Raw genomic sequence first — 15194 nt, 5'->3', positions numbered from 1 at the left:
AATTGAATATAGGTAAAAGCAAGGTTTTTGTGATCCAGTTAAGGGGGCAGGAGAGGATACTGGGGAGTTGCCGTTTAAAGTGGTGGGAGGGAGTTTTCGTTACTTGGGTATTCAGGTGGCACGGGGTTGGGAGCAGCAACATGAATTAAATCTGGCCCGTTTAGTTGAACAAATGAAGGAGGGCTTTCGGAGGTGGGACATGCTCCTGTTTTCACTGGTAGGGAAGGTACAGACTGTAAAAATGGCAGTCCTCCCGAGATTTTGGTTTGTTTTCCAGTGCCTCCCTATTTTTATACCAAAGGCCTTTCTTAAGCGGGTGAACAGGGTGTATCTGGGTTTATGTGGGTGGGTAAAACTCTGCGAGTAAAGAAAGTATTGTTGGAGTAGAGCCGGGGAGGGGGGGCTGGCACTGTTGAACTTTAGGAACTACTACTGGGAGGCAAACATAGCCATGATTAGGAAGTGGGTAGTAGGGGAGGGGTCGGTGTGGGAGTGGGTGGAGGTGGCCTCATGTAAGGGCACAAGTTTGGGGGCATTGATAACGGCTCCTCTGGCGTTCACGTCGGCCCGGTACTCCACAAGCCCTGTGGTAGTGGCTGAAGCATATGGGAGTGGAGGGAGCGTTGATGTGAGCTCTAATTTGTGGTAATCACCGGTTTGTCCCGAGGAGGATGGATGGGGGTTTCGGAGGTGGCAGAGAGCAGGAATTGAAAGGCTGGGAGATCTATTTATTGATGGGAGCTTACCCTGTTTGGAGGATTTGGAGGAGGAGTTTGAATTGCAAGGAGGGAATGGGTTTCGGTATCTGCAGGTGAAGGATGTTGTGGGAAGGCAGGTTTCGACCTTTCCGCTTCTACCTCCGCAGGGGATACAGGACAAGGTGGGGGAGGGGTGGGGGAGGGGAAGGTATTGGAAATCTATAAAGAAATTATGGAGTGGGAGGAAACCCAGATAGGTGAGATAAAATGTAAATAGGAAGATGAGCTGGGTGAGGAGTTAGAGGTGAGCCTGTGGGAGGATGCTCTGAGCAGACTCAGCCATGTGCCAGGCTCAGCCTGATACAATTCAAGTTGGTTCACTGGGCACACACGACGGTGGTCCGGATGAACAGGTTTTTTTTGTGGTGGAGGACAGGTGCGTGAGGTGTGCAGAAGGGCCTGCAAACCATGTCCACATGTTTTGGGCATGCCCAAATCTTAGGGGATTCTGGCAGGGATTTGCGGATGTCATGTCCACGGCACTAAAAACTAGGGTGGCGCCGAATCCAGAGGTACCGATTTTTGGAATGTCATAAGACCTGGGAGTCCAGGGAACAAGAGAGGCTGACGTTTTGGCCTTTGCCTCCTTGGTAGCCCGGAGATGGATATTACTAGTGTTGAGGGACTTGAAGCCCCTGAAATCAGGGGTATGGGCTAGCGACATGGCTGGGTTCTCAGACTTGAGAAAATGAAGTTTGCCGAGAGGATCAACGTTAGGGGGGGTGGGGGGGTGGAGTTATGCTGTTTTCTGTTTAGACTAGGCAGGAACAGTGGGAGATGGAAGGATGTGTTACGCACTGAACTATGTTTACATTTGTATTTATATATTTTATTGTTATAAATGCCTCAATAAAATGTTTGTAAAGAAAAGTCCAGATCTTTCTGTTGCTTGCAATTTTGTGTTTCTCATAATTTTTTTCTGCATAAAAGACCATTACTCCCTTTCCCACTTTACCATGACTTATTTGGTCCATGTTGCCCATGAACTTTCAGGGACTGATTATAATATAATGATATAATACTCTTTATTGTCATAAGTAGGCTTACATTAACACTGCAATGAAGTTACTGTGAAAAGCCCCTAGTCGCCACATTCCGGCGCCTGTCCGGATACACAGAGCGGAAATTCAGAATGTCCAATTTACCTAACAGCACGTCTTTCGGGACTTGTGGGAGGAAACCGGAGCACCCGGAGGAAACCCACCCAGACACAGGGAGAACGTGCAGATCCCACACAGACAGTAACCCAAGCCGGTAATCGAACCTGGGACCCTGGAGCTGTGAAGCAACAGTGCTATCCACTGTGCTTTGTGCTGCCCATTAGCTCAGTTGGCTAGATAGCTAGCATGCAGTTTAGGGTAGTGCCAGGGGTGTGGGTTCAATTCCTGTTCCAACTGAGGTACACTCGGGCCCTGCCACCTCGTCCTGCCCCTTCCCCCCCTCCCCCAAGCGAAAGACAAAGGGCAAAACACCACTGACAAATAAACAGCTTAAGATGAAGCATCAGCAGGCAACGAGCCAAAGATCTGATTTCAGAGGCAGCAATATGGCATAACCAAGCTCCAACTCTTCCCCCCCCCCCCATTTATAATCAGTCAACAATACTTTATACTATTCCATACCTTGCTAAAATATTGTTAAGTATTTTTCAACACAAATATTACCCACATTTACTTCTTGATTTTATGTTGGCCAGTTCTAGAACATAGAACATAGAACATAGAACAATACAGCGCAGTACAGGTCCTTCGGCCCACGATGTTGCACCGAAACAAAAGCCATCTAACCTACACTATGCCATTATCATCCATATGTTTATCCAATAAACTTTTAAATGCCCTTAATGTTGGCGAGTTCACTACTGTAGCAGGTAGGGCATTCCACGGCCTCACTACTCTTTGCGTAAAGAACCTACCTCTGACCTCTGTCCTATATCTATTACCACTCAGTTTAAAGTTATGTCCCCTCGTGCCAGCCATTTCCATCCGCGGGAGAAGGCTCTCACTGTCCACCCTATCCAACCCCCTGATCATTTTGTATGCCTCTATTAAGTCTCCTCTTAACCTTCTTCTCTCCAACGCAAACAACCTCAAGTCCATCAGCCTTTCCTCATAAGATTTTCCCTCCATACCAGGCAACATCCTGGTAAATCTCCTCTGCACCCGCCCCAAAGCCTCCACGTCCTTCCTGTAATGCGGTGACCAGAACTGTACGCAATACTCCAAATGCGGCAGTACCAGAGTTCTGTACAGCTGCAACATGACCTCCCGACTCCGGAACTCAATCCCTCTACCAATAAAGGCCAACACTCCATAGGCCTTCTTCACAACCCTATCAACCTGGGTGGCAACTTTCAGGGATCTATGTACATGGACACCTAGATCCCTCTGCTCATCCACACTTTCAAGAACTTTACCATTAGCCAAATATTCCGCATTCCTGTTATTCCTTCCAAAGTGAATCACCTCTCACTTCTCTACATTAAACTCCATTTGCCACCTCTCAGCCCAGCTCTGCAGCTTATCTATATCCCTCTGTAACCTGCTACATCCTTCCACACTATCGACAACACCACCGACTTTAGTATCGTCTGCAAATTTACTCACCCACCCTTCTGCGCCTTCCTCTAGGTCATTGATAAAAATGACAAACAGCAACGGCCCCAGAACAGATCCTTGTGGTACTCCACTTGTGACTGTACTCCATTCTGAACATTCCCCATCAACCACCACCCTCTGTCTTATTTCAGCTAGCCAATTTCTGATCCACATCTCTAAATCACCCTCAATCCCCAGCCTCCGCATTTTCTGCAATAGCCTACCGTGGGGAACCTTATCAAACGCTTTGCTGAAATCCATATACACCACATCAACTGCTCTACCCTCATCTACCTGTTCAGTCACCTTCTCAAAGAACTCAATAAGGTTTGTGAGGCATGACCTACCCTTCACAAAGCCATGCTGACTATCCCTGATCATATTATTCCTATCTAGATGATTATAAATCTTGTCTCTTATAATCCCCTCCAAGACTTTAGCCACTACAGACGTGAGGCTCACCGGTCTATAGTTGCCGGGGTTGTCTCTGCTCCCCTTTTTGAACAAAGGGACCACATTTGCTGTCCTCCTGTCCTCTGGCACTATTCCTGTAGCCAATGATGACATAAAAATCAAAGCCAAAGGTCCAGCAATCTCTTCCCTGGCCTCCCAGAGAATCCTAGGATAAATCCCATCAGGTCCCGGGGACTTATCTATTTTCAGCCTGTCCAGAATTGCCAACACCTCTTCCCTACGTACCTCAATGCCATCTATTCTATTAGCCTGGGGCTCAGCATTCTCCTCCATAACATTATCTTTTTCCTGAGTGAACACTGACGAAAAATATTCATTTAGTATCTCGCCTATCTCTTCAGACTCCACACACAATTTCCCATCCCTGTCCTTGACTGGTCCTACTCTTTCCCTAGTCATTCGCTTATTCCTGACATACCCATAGAAAGCTTTTGGGTTTTCCTTGATCCTTCCTGCCAAATACTTCTCATGTCCCCTCCTTGCTCGTCTTAGCTCTCTCTTTAGATCCTTCCTCACTACCTTGTAACTATCCATCGCCCCAACTGAAACTTCACACCTCATCTTCACATAGGCCTCCTTCTTCCTCTTAACAAGAGATTCCACTTCCTTGGTAAACCACGGTTCTCTCGCTCGACGCCTTCCTCCCTGCCTGACCGGTACATACTTATCAAGAACACTTAGTAGCTGATCCTTGAACAAGCCCCACTTATCCAGTGTGCCCAACACTTGCAGCCTACTTCTCCACCTTATTCTGGCTGGTTTTACTTTCCCAGCTGCCTACCTAATACTCATCCCTATTTAACTATTTTGCTAGAAAATTAGTATCCTCTGTGTTCGATGTTGATGATCTTTGTTGAATATCCCTCAATCCCAAGAGTGTTGCCAAAGTGGAATCCCCTTTCTTTAAATTTCCTGTGCTCCTCTTATACTCGGGAAGTAATCGTGAGAAATCCTCTTCAAAGCTTGATTATTGGACTCCTAAATTCATCTTAAAGGACTACAGACCTTTCTTCACCAACATCATATACTCCCATGTGGACCATGATGACTGGTTGCTATTGCTTGCCTTGCACAAGGTAAGCATGCAGATGTTGCGGGCGGTAAAGGCGGCAAATGGTACCTTTTACCTTCATTGCGAGAGGAATAGAGTGCAGGAGCAAGGATGTCTTGCTGCAATTATACCGGGCCATGGTGATGCCACACCTGGAATAGTGTGTCCAGTTTTTGACTCCTTATCTGAGGAAGGATGTTCTTGCTCTAGCGGGAGTGCAGAGAAGGTTTACCAGATTGGATTTTGGGGTGGCAGATCTGACATACGAGGGGTGGGGTCTCATAGAAACTTACAAGATTCTAACAAGGCAGACAGGGTAGATGCAAGAAGTTTGTTCCCAATGATTGTGGGTGTACAGAACCAAGGGTCAGTCTGAGGACACGAGGTAGACCATTTTGGACTGTGATGAGGAGAAATGTCGCCACCCAGAGACTGGTCGGCTTTGGCAGAGCAGACTCAAAGGCCAAATGGCCTCCTCCTGCTCCTATTTTCTATGTTTTCATTCTATGGAATACATTGTTTAATCTTGCACTTAGGAAGTAACAATACATAAGTGCATGCTGCTAATTTACCAGTCTGTGCTGTCTTGCTTGTTGTTGCCATTCACATTTATTTAATTGGCTTGTCCGTGGTCCACATTTTGCTACAGAAAGCTAGAGATGCAAATCTATTTGAAGGCATAAATTGCCTGGGCACATCTGTTTTAATTTTTCCTTTCTGCTTTTCCCCACTCAACAACCCTCCTCCACTGCTTTCTCCTTTCTTTATTTAAAACTCTCAAGCACTCGTTCTAAAAGTTGCCTGACCTGTCAAATTGTCTCCAGCAAAATTTCCACTTGAGATTTCAAGCTTAAGCAATGAATGTTGGTGACACTTCATGCCAATGTGTTTGCTTGGGTCACCACCTTGTGTCTGAAATTCTCACATCTTGTAGGAACATCACAACAATATTCCTTCCTGTGTTGACATTTTTAGATTTTGTTTGTTCGATTTTGACGTATTATTTGCGAATAATCTACTGACCTATTGAGCGTCTTAGTTATCATCTCCTTTCTCCCTTTGCACGTAATTTTCATTCTCACCAACTACACATTTTAAGAGTCTTTAACTGAAATTATCAGTCTGCTTGTCCAGTATCCAACATTAGATGAGCAGATATTTCCTAAAAAATGAACATGGGAAAGACTGACGCCATTGCTCTTGTTCCTAGCTACTGGCTCCATCCCTCTTTCTGGCAATTGCCTGAGGCTGAATCAAGCTGTTCGCAACTTTGTCCCTGCTGACCACATATCCACACCACCAATAAGGCTACCTATTCACATGTCCATAACATTTCCCATCTCTGCCTTTATCCCAGCTCAGCTGCAGCTGAAACTCTCATTTATACCATTGTTACTCTTGACCTCATCATTCCAACTCAATCCTGGTCAGTGTCCATATTGTACTTTACGTAAACCTGAGATCTTCCAAATTTCTTCCTTACTTGCAGCAAGCTCTGTTCACCCAGCACAACCCTATGCTCACTGGTCTACATTAGCTCTTGGTTAAGCAACGCCTTGATTTAAAAATTTTCATACTTGTTTGCAAGTCCCTCCAAAGCCTCATCCTTTCTTATCACTGTAATCTCCCCCAGCCCCACAAGTCTCTGAGATTTCTGCTCATTGATTTCTGGTCTCTTACGCCTTCCCCAATTTTAATTTATCCATCATTGGTGCCTCTGCCGACAGCTGCCTAGACACTGAGTTCTGGAATTCTGACCCTTAACCTTTCTACCTGTCTTTCGCTCTTTCCATGTTTAAGACACTCCTTAAAATCTATTTCTTTGACCAAGTTTTTGGTCATCTGCTGCAATAATGCCACATGTGGCTTTGTGTCAAATTCTGGTTTATCAAGGTTCTGTGAAGAGTTTTTTTTAATTTAGAGTACCCAATTATTTTTTTTTCCCAATTAAGGGGCAATTTAGCATGGCCAATTCACCTACCAAGCACGTTTTTGGGTTGTGGGAGGTGAGACCATGCAGACACGGGGATAATTTGGACAGTGACCCAGGACCGGGATCGAACCCGGGTCGTGGGCGTGTAAGGCAGCAGTGCTAACCACTGTGCCACCTTGCCACCCTCTGTGAAGCATTTTAATATGTTAACGGTGTTATATAAGTTGTTGTTGTTTACTCACTTCACTGTATTACCCGTTCACTCTAACACATTTTTGGCTTAAGCTGTGCAACCTACAACTATCTTCCTTTATATTGGGCAGGCACAAATCACTTTCAACAGGTTATTCGTTTCTCTACTAACACTACCTAATTAATACTTAGCATATGATCTACTTACAGCTGACTAACAGATGGGAGAAAGTGGTCAGTGGTTCTGGAAGAGGTGGAAAGGAGGAGAAAGATGTGGAGATGTAAAACAGCTGCTTGGATGATCTTAAAAAAATCCAAGAACTTCTTGCACTTGAAAAAAAATGTAAAATTTGCATTCCTATAATGCTTTCCACAACTTCAGGACATGGTAGCCATCTGGGATGGCCACTTCCAGAATACAAAATGGACATTTGCAAAGATTGCAGGGAAAAATAGACAATATGAGCCTGTCTGCATATTGGAGAAACAGCTCCCAGACGAGACTGAAACTGTAGGCCCATTAGCATATGGATGGCCCATCTCTGGGAACAAAGGAAGATACTAAAGTAACCGATCTGGCCCTAGACCTCGCAGTGCCAGTTCCCCAAACCAAAAGCAGAAAACAAAGCAGGCCAACGGCCACCTAGGACACGCCCAGCCATCAGGGCACCCACCCCTTTATTGGTCAGGATCAATGCGAAAGATCAAGAAATGGCCCAATTGATTGGGGCCAAGTTCAAGGCCTGCCCAAAAGCGTGCGAAGCCCCCTTCGGGTATAAGAAGGCCCCAAGAGAGAATCACTCTCTTGGAATCGGCTCTCACAGTGGAGAGACCCTTCCACCAGCTACACCAGAAGCAAGTAAGTCCGAGGTCAACGCTCGCTACCAGATGGACGACCTTAGCTGTTCCCCTCTACCACTTCGACCCCAGCAGCCTCAGAACCGAACAACGGCCATTGTTCCTCTGACTGAGTGGGCGCCCGAAGCTAAGTATAGGCTTTAGCAGTAGTGATAGTTTAGTCTGTAGTGTTTCGTGCATGAGTATATATTGCTGTGTATGTAAATAAATAGTATTGACTTTGAACTAACTAACTGGTGTACCGACTCTTTGACCAGTATTCGGGTTTGAACCTTGTGGCATCGAAAGATACCTGGCGACTCTAAAGTAAAAGTAATTAGAATGAAGGAAGGCAACCATATTGACTGCCATATTTAGAAATAACCAAAGAGAGCAACAACATCCCAAAGCACCTTACATCCAATCAGATACTTTTGAAGTATGGTGCATACTATTATAATATCACAACACCCTGGGCTAAAGCATGGTCACTTGACCTGGAGTCGCAAAACAGGTGAAATTAGATTTTATTTAAAATACTCAAGGTCCTTGATTGAGCCCAATAAACTGCAGTCACTCGGTTTGCAACTTTAAAACGCATGCACGCACACACATGCACTGCTTTCAGAACAATAGAGCAGTATTTCACTTCAGCAAGCAGGAGAGAGAGAGAGAGAGAAAGAGAGAGAGGAGCGAGAGAGAGAGGAGAGACAGAGAGAGGAGACAGAGAGAAAGAGAGAGAGGAGAGAGAGAGAGAAAGAAAGAGAGGTAGTTAGTTCCTTTCACTTCCAGGGTCTAAACACTTCTGCTATGTTCTCTCAGAAAGCATCACGCAGGAACCAATCATTGACTGTTGACAGGCAGAACACTGTCCCTGGCCAACCCACCGGTTGCCAATTAACCAATCGAACCAACTCCCTCCAAAGCTGGTTTCTTAGATCCACTCATGCCGAAGAGTCTGGTTTGTCCTTTCCAAAATACAAAACCTGGGAATGCAGTGTCTTGGGAAGCAGGCTGTTTCACTTTGAGTGCTCTGCTTAAAGGCACATCCCGATTATGGGTCATGAAACAAAATAATAAAAAGAAAAGAAAGGAGAACAAAGGAAACAAACAGGAAAGGCTCTTACAATAATGTAGGAGATAGCCCTGTTCTCTGTTTATAGCGGTTAGTATATCATTGGAAACCTCAAGCACATATCCTACGTTTCTGAAATATCCTAGCAAACACGACACCCTCCTGGGAATTTTGGGGTTCAATGAAGATGGGAGGAGTGAGGAAAAAGGATTTTAGGAGTTGGCAATATGGTTTTAATTTAATTTCCAAAACTTCCTCAAATTTAACATTCTGAATATAAGGTGGACATAATACACAATTTTAATACAGGTACTTCTGATCTAAATATGCTTCTAAGAAGAATTCTTGGTTTAAAAAGAAGCATTTAGCTAAATAAATCAGATTCAATGAGGAGAAAGTCTCGGAATAAATATGATCAATGTTCAAAAAGTAACCTTCTGCTTTAGTTTCTTAAATGTAAAAAAAATATACGTTTCAACATTAAAACTATTCATTTCACATTAATGATGGGCTTTCAAAGGGCAGCACGGTGGCACAGTGGGTTAGCACTGCTGCCTCACGACGCCGAGGTCCCAGGTTCGATCCCGGCTCTGGGTCACTGTCCTTGTGGAGTTTGCACATTCTCCCCGTGTTTGCGTGGGTTTCGCCCCCACAACCCAAAGATGTGCAGGCTAGGTGGATTGGCCCTGCAAAATTGTCCCTTAATTGGAAAAAATGAATTGGGTACTCTAAATTTATTTATTTTTTAAAAAAAATTTTAAATGATGGGCTTTCAGGATTGAAATATACAATATTTTCAACTATGTTAAAATGTTAATTTGATAACACCGTTTTAATATGACATTTACACATGCTAATGCAGTGATCGAGTTAAAAACCTAGCTAAGAAAATAGTGGTGACTGTTTCTACGGTTATTGCTACATTAAAGTGCCTGAAAGGATAAAGCAGTCCACTAAATCTAGTTCATTGACTTCTTCAGAACATTTTGATCATGAATGATATCTCCCAGTCTTCAGCGCCATTAGAAATAAAGAACTTGATTTAAAGTGGCTTTCATCACATCATAATCAATTAAATAATTTGAAGTGTAAATTTTTTGAATAATGCAGCCTCTAATTTGCACAAAGTACATTTCACAAAACAGCAATGAGATAAAAGACCAAATATTTTCAGTAATGTTGGTTGATGGATAACGGTTGGCCAGGACACTGGGAAAATATCCCTGCTCTTCTTCATATAATGCAGTGGGATCCTTTAGGTCCAGCTGAGGCAGCGGAGGGGAAAGCAATTTAATGTCCTGCTTGAAAGACTTCACCTCCAAATGTGCAGCATTCCATCTGTACCACACAAGTGTCAGCCCACTTATGTGCTCAAGTCTTGAGCTTAAATCCAGGTCCTCTTGACTTAGAAACTGAGTGCTTCAATTGAGCCAAGGCTGACACCATTACCCATAATTGGATGTGCATTCTCCATGTGAAATATTGTTTTAAAATGTAAAACTGTTGATGTCAACATTCAACTTAGTCATTTTCAGGATTCATCTTTACCCAGTCGGAAATTGTATCCGCAATCTAACATCTCCCTGAGAACATTCAGATATATATAAATGATAAATAACTGATTCTTTCCTCCTCCCCTAAGATGGTCGCCAAAAAGCCAATCCACACCTGCTCTGCAGCTACACTTTGATTGCTAATGTCACTACTTTCTTTAAGACAGATCATACGAAGCACTCAGTAAATATTCAAAATATACCAATAAATATACCCATGAATCCCTTGGCTGAACCAAGGACCAATCAAACAAGATAAGGACTGTAACAACTGCTTAGTGTCACCTGAAACTCCAAACTCATTCAGCCAGGTGCGCACAATCAGGATTAAGGCCTCAATCATCGCTCAGCAATTGAGACGGCGACACACATACCTGTGGTAATTCCCATTCAGATTTGGATCCATCTGTGCGATAGTAATATGGTCGGCCTTGATCATCAATATGTTTCATCCACTGTAAACAAAGACATTGTTTTATACTCTGGTGCATCTGTTCAAAGGATTCAGCATTGTCTTAATATTACAATAAATAGGAAATTGAAAATGCTGCTACTTTGCACGTGTCTATGTTCCACAAAAGCTTTACTCCAAATTCTTTACGCCGAACAGAAATAGTGAAATTGGGATAGCGTAAATCATCAATACCAAGCTAAATCAGTTAAGCCATCAACTGCAGTAGTATGAGAAATGAGGTGTTTCTCACAGTAGTGATAAGAGACTGTCAAAGATTTTAGTATTTCCTTGGATGGTGGAGGCATATTACTTTCTCTAAAAATGTGGCTACATTCTCATAAGAAAATATTTAATTTTAACAATATAAATTACTGTTCTAATGACATTACTAAACTATAACAAATCTGCTCAACTTCTTGAAGCCTACAAGTCGAACAGAAACTTACGAAGGACATACAAAGCTCTTTATATCAAACACTGTAAATTATTGCTTGTCCCCAATCCTTCTAATTAATACAGTAAAAGTAGACAACTAAAGATCAAATCAACTGAAGAGAAGAAATCAAAGTACCTTTTCGTCAGTATATTCATTGACATACAAAGTTTGGCCACGCTCATCCATTTCTTCTGACCAACCACGTGGAGGTAAATCAAACTGATTATCTGAATGGCTGGAGTAAATGCTGCGGTAGTTCTCTTCTGTGATGTGATGCTGGAAGCATTTAGAGAAGGAACATGTTGTGCTTTATGTGTCTGATTATGTAAGCTTCAGGCATTTGAGAATTGTTATTACTGAAAAAGTACAGAAGTAGATACAGATTTCCCGTTGACATGAAAATATCCCCTTAATTTAAAGGTACGAGAAATGCAGCAAACGCTTCATTTTGAGTTCTCCCAAAACATGCCAAGAAACACAGGGAAGAGAGAAAGTTCCAAAGTTCAAAGTGTTTCCTAATTCACTCCTGAAAGACCTGGCTCGAATTTTTAGACTATGGACTGGATTCTCACGCCCCACCCGCCGCAAGAACGGCATGGGCGAGCCGCGTACAACAGAGAAATCCATTTACCTGGGAGGGGGGGGCTATTCTCTGGTCGCCAGGCAGACGCAGCCAGAGAATCCCGCCCTATGTCTCCTAACCTTAAGACTCCCCAACTATGCCTCTGTTCCCCCTAAAATCTTGAAAAAGTCAATCAAATCGCCCTTTAGCCATCTAAATTCCAGGGAATACAATCCTAGTTTATGCAATCTCTCCTCGGTTTAACCAGGTACCATTCTATTAAATCTACATTGCATTCCTTCCAAGGCCAATACATCTTTCTATGGTGTAATGCCCAGAACAGTGCTTACTATTCCAGGTGTGCTCCAATTAGAGCTATACATAGCTGAAGAATAACACTAACCCCTTGTCTTGTATTTCTCTAGATATAAATGCCATTATTCTATTAATGTTTTGATTATTTTCTATACCTATTCGTGAAATTTTAATGATGTGTACCTTGACTCCCAAAGTTTCCTTGGATTGTCAGTTTCTAGCTTTTCACCAGAAAGTACTAGAAGCACAAGAAAGTACCCTGTTCCATCCGTGATAGATTTTTGTTAGCCAAATGTATTAAAGAGCTATCAGTAGAACAAAGTTGGGAACATGGAGTTAGGCTGCAGATCAGTCATTATCTGTAACTGGCAAAACAGGCTTAAGGAGCTCATTGGTCTATTCCTGTTCCTATTGCAAACATGGTTCCCGTTTCTTTCATTGCAAACAAGCTCCTTTAAATCACTATGCTTGCACAAGAATCGGCATGGAGGAGGCCTTATCGTGGCATGAGGAGCAGCTCGCCTCGTTGGAAGCAGAGTCGCTGCTCATGGCAGAGAGCAACAAGGGCCTGAAGGCAACAGTTGGGGACTTGGAAAGGTCGAGGCGATTAAATCTCAGGTTGGTGGGGTTGCCGGAGGGAGTGGCGGACCAAGGCCAACCAAGTACTTCTCGGAGATGTTCTCTAGGCTTGTTTGGGGGAAGGGGGGGGTAGAATTAAGTGTTCGCCCCCCAGAGTTGCATAGAGGTCACTGGGCACTCCGGCAGAAGCTGCAGGCAAATGAACCACCACGGCAGCGATTATTCGGTTCCATATCTTTCAGAGGAAGGGGCCTGGAGTGGGCCAAGAAGAACTGCAATATTGACTGGGACGGACAACACAGTGCGGATCTATCAAGACATCAGGACCGAGCTAGCAAAGAGGCATGGGGCCTTCAGCAAGGCAACGGCGGTGTTCTGCAACAAAGGAGCGTGATTCACGGTGGTGTATCCAGCGAGATTGAGAGTCACGATGGACTCGAAAGACCATTACTTTGACACGTTGGAGCAGGCAGGGGCCTTCAACAAGGAGAAAGGATTGGGACTGGTCTGAGGAAGGCCGATGAGGATTTGAGAATCATACCATTTACAGTGCAGAAGGAGGCCATTCAGCCCATTGAGTCTGCACCAGCCTTGGAAAGAGGACTGTACTTAAGCGCACACCTCCACCCTACCTTCATAACCCAGTAACCTTTGGACACTAAGGGGCAATTTAGCTTAGCTGCAAAAGACAGGATGGGTTTTTTGAAGATGTTAATAGGATAGGGTGTTAAATCTCTGGATGTCGGTTGTGGGGGGGAGGGGGGGGGGTGATTGTGTCTTTGCTTTCTGTTGTCTTTGTGGGCGGGGCCCATGGGTGGGGAGTGATAAGGAGTACACTAGTGGAGTTAGCGTAGGGGTTGAGACTTTTTGGACCAGTTTTTTGTGAGGCATATTGAGTCGAGTTTGTTTCGTTTAGTCGGGAGGAGGAGTGAGCCGAGGCGGCAGGTAGTCTGCAAACTCAGGGTGGGGTGGGGCAGAGAGCTAACAGTGACCAGAGGCTTTTCTTTGTCCCTTCCTTTAGGTGGGGCTGGTAGCCATCTTAGGTGGACCTGGGACCTAGGAATTTGCAATGAAGGGATGACTCGTCATGGTGATAACGGTCGACTCGAAGGTGGGGGGGCAGTGGAATGATGAAAGACCCCCAACAAAGCTAATCACCTAGAACATGTGGGCCTGGGAGGGCCTGTGAAAGGGTGAGAGTTTTCGTTCATTTAAAGCGTTTGGTGGCCGATGTGGTTTTTATAAGAGACCCACTTGCAGGTGCGGGTGCGGGACCACTCAGGCTTTGGTAGTAGGATCACTCCAGCCAAAGTTGTTGGCCCCTTCCGGATGGCGAAGGTGCTGTCTGCATTCATGGAGGAGACAGGGAGTATGTACCCAAGGCGCTTTATGCACCCTGGGGGTGAGGAGTTCTTGTTTTCTTCCCCAGTCCACAAGGTGTAGTCGAGGATAGATTGTCATGGGTAGATACTTCTCCTGGGTATCTGTAATATCTGGCTCTGGTTATCCATGACCATGCTCCACATTTGGTAGACCTGGTGTTGGAGGCAGGCTGGACGCAGCGCATGGGATGGAGGTTGAACGTAGGGATTTTGCAGGATATGGGCTTCTGAAGGAGGGTTTCAAGAGCCACAAGGGAATATGTGGAGTTCAATGAGAATGGGATGGTCTCACCCTCAATTTTGTGAGAGGCATTGAAGGCGGTGATAGTGGAGAGATCATATCATATAAGGCACAAGTGGACAGGGAGGCTAGGAAGGAGCGCCAGATGTTTGTTGATGAGATCTTGCAAGTGTCCTGACACCGGAACACTTGGCATGCAGGGAAAAGCTGCAAATGCAGTTTGACCTTCTGTCTAAGGCTTTTGAGGGGGGTGGTGCGAGAATGGGGAGATGGCCAGCCATCTCTTGGTTCACATGCTAATGCAGCAGGAGGCTGCTCGGGTGATCATTCAGGTTAGGGTTTCGGAGCGTGGGCGGTTTCCATGCCAGACAAGGTGAATGGCAACGTTTATATTGCATTTCATGGAATTGGTGACAGTTAGCCGCTGGAGGGCAGGCTTGCACAGCTAGATTGTTTTTTTTAGGTTTACTGTTGTCTGTATTTTTATTTAAAATGACAAATGCTTAATTGTTTTAAAAACTGAAACATCAACTCAAATGTTTACACATATAGTTTATATGGGCACTCAGAAGGCATTTGATGATGTTCCCGATAAAGGCCTCACAGCTAAAATTATAGCTCATGGAACTGAAGGAAGTCTTGGGTAATGCTGAAAAAAAAGAGACAAGCTTTTCATTTTCCACTTATCAAGGCAGATGTAAAGGATGCCTCACCGAGGTTCCTTCGATAGCACTTTCCAAATTTGTAACCTTCAC

At 44.4% G+C, this 15194-nt stretch overlaps 1 protein-coding gene across 4 annotated transcripts in view; it reads right to left on the bottom strand.

Annotated features, from left to right (window-relative positions):
- The window catches only part of arhgap12b (Rho GTPase activating protein 12b), a 422708-nt gene that overhangs the window by 193644 nt on the left and 213870 nt on the right, over positions 1 to 15194 (bottom strand). For 3 of the 4 annotated variants that reach the window (XM_072508348.1, XM_072508349.1, XM_072508350.1), the window contains exons 4-5: positions 11496 to 11636; positions 10845 to 10925 (exon numbers count right to left, since the gene is read on the bottom strand). In XM_072508348.1, the coding sequence (XP_072364449.1) occupies positions 10845 to 10925; positions 11496 to 11636 (222 nt within the window). The remainder of the gene's footprint in view (positions 1 to 10844; positions 10926 to 11495; positions 11637 to 15194) is intronic. The other variant, XM_072508352.1, reaches the window with a different exon arrangement.

The sequence above is a fragment of the Scyliorhinus torazame genome, chromosome 6 (assembly GCF_047496885.1).
Source record: "Scyliorhinus torazame isolate Kashiwa2021f chromosome 6, sScyTor2.1, whole genome shotgun sequence".
Taxonomy (NCBI): domain Eukaryota; kingdom Metazoa; phylum Chordata; class Chondrichthyes; order Carcharhiniformes; family Scyliorhinidae; genus Scyliorhinus; species Scyliorhinus torazame.
This window is presented reverse-complemented; position numbering and strand designations above follow the sequence as displayed.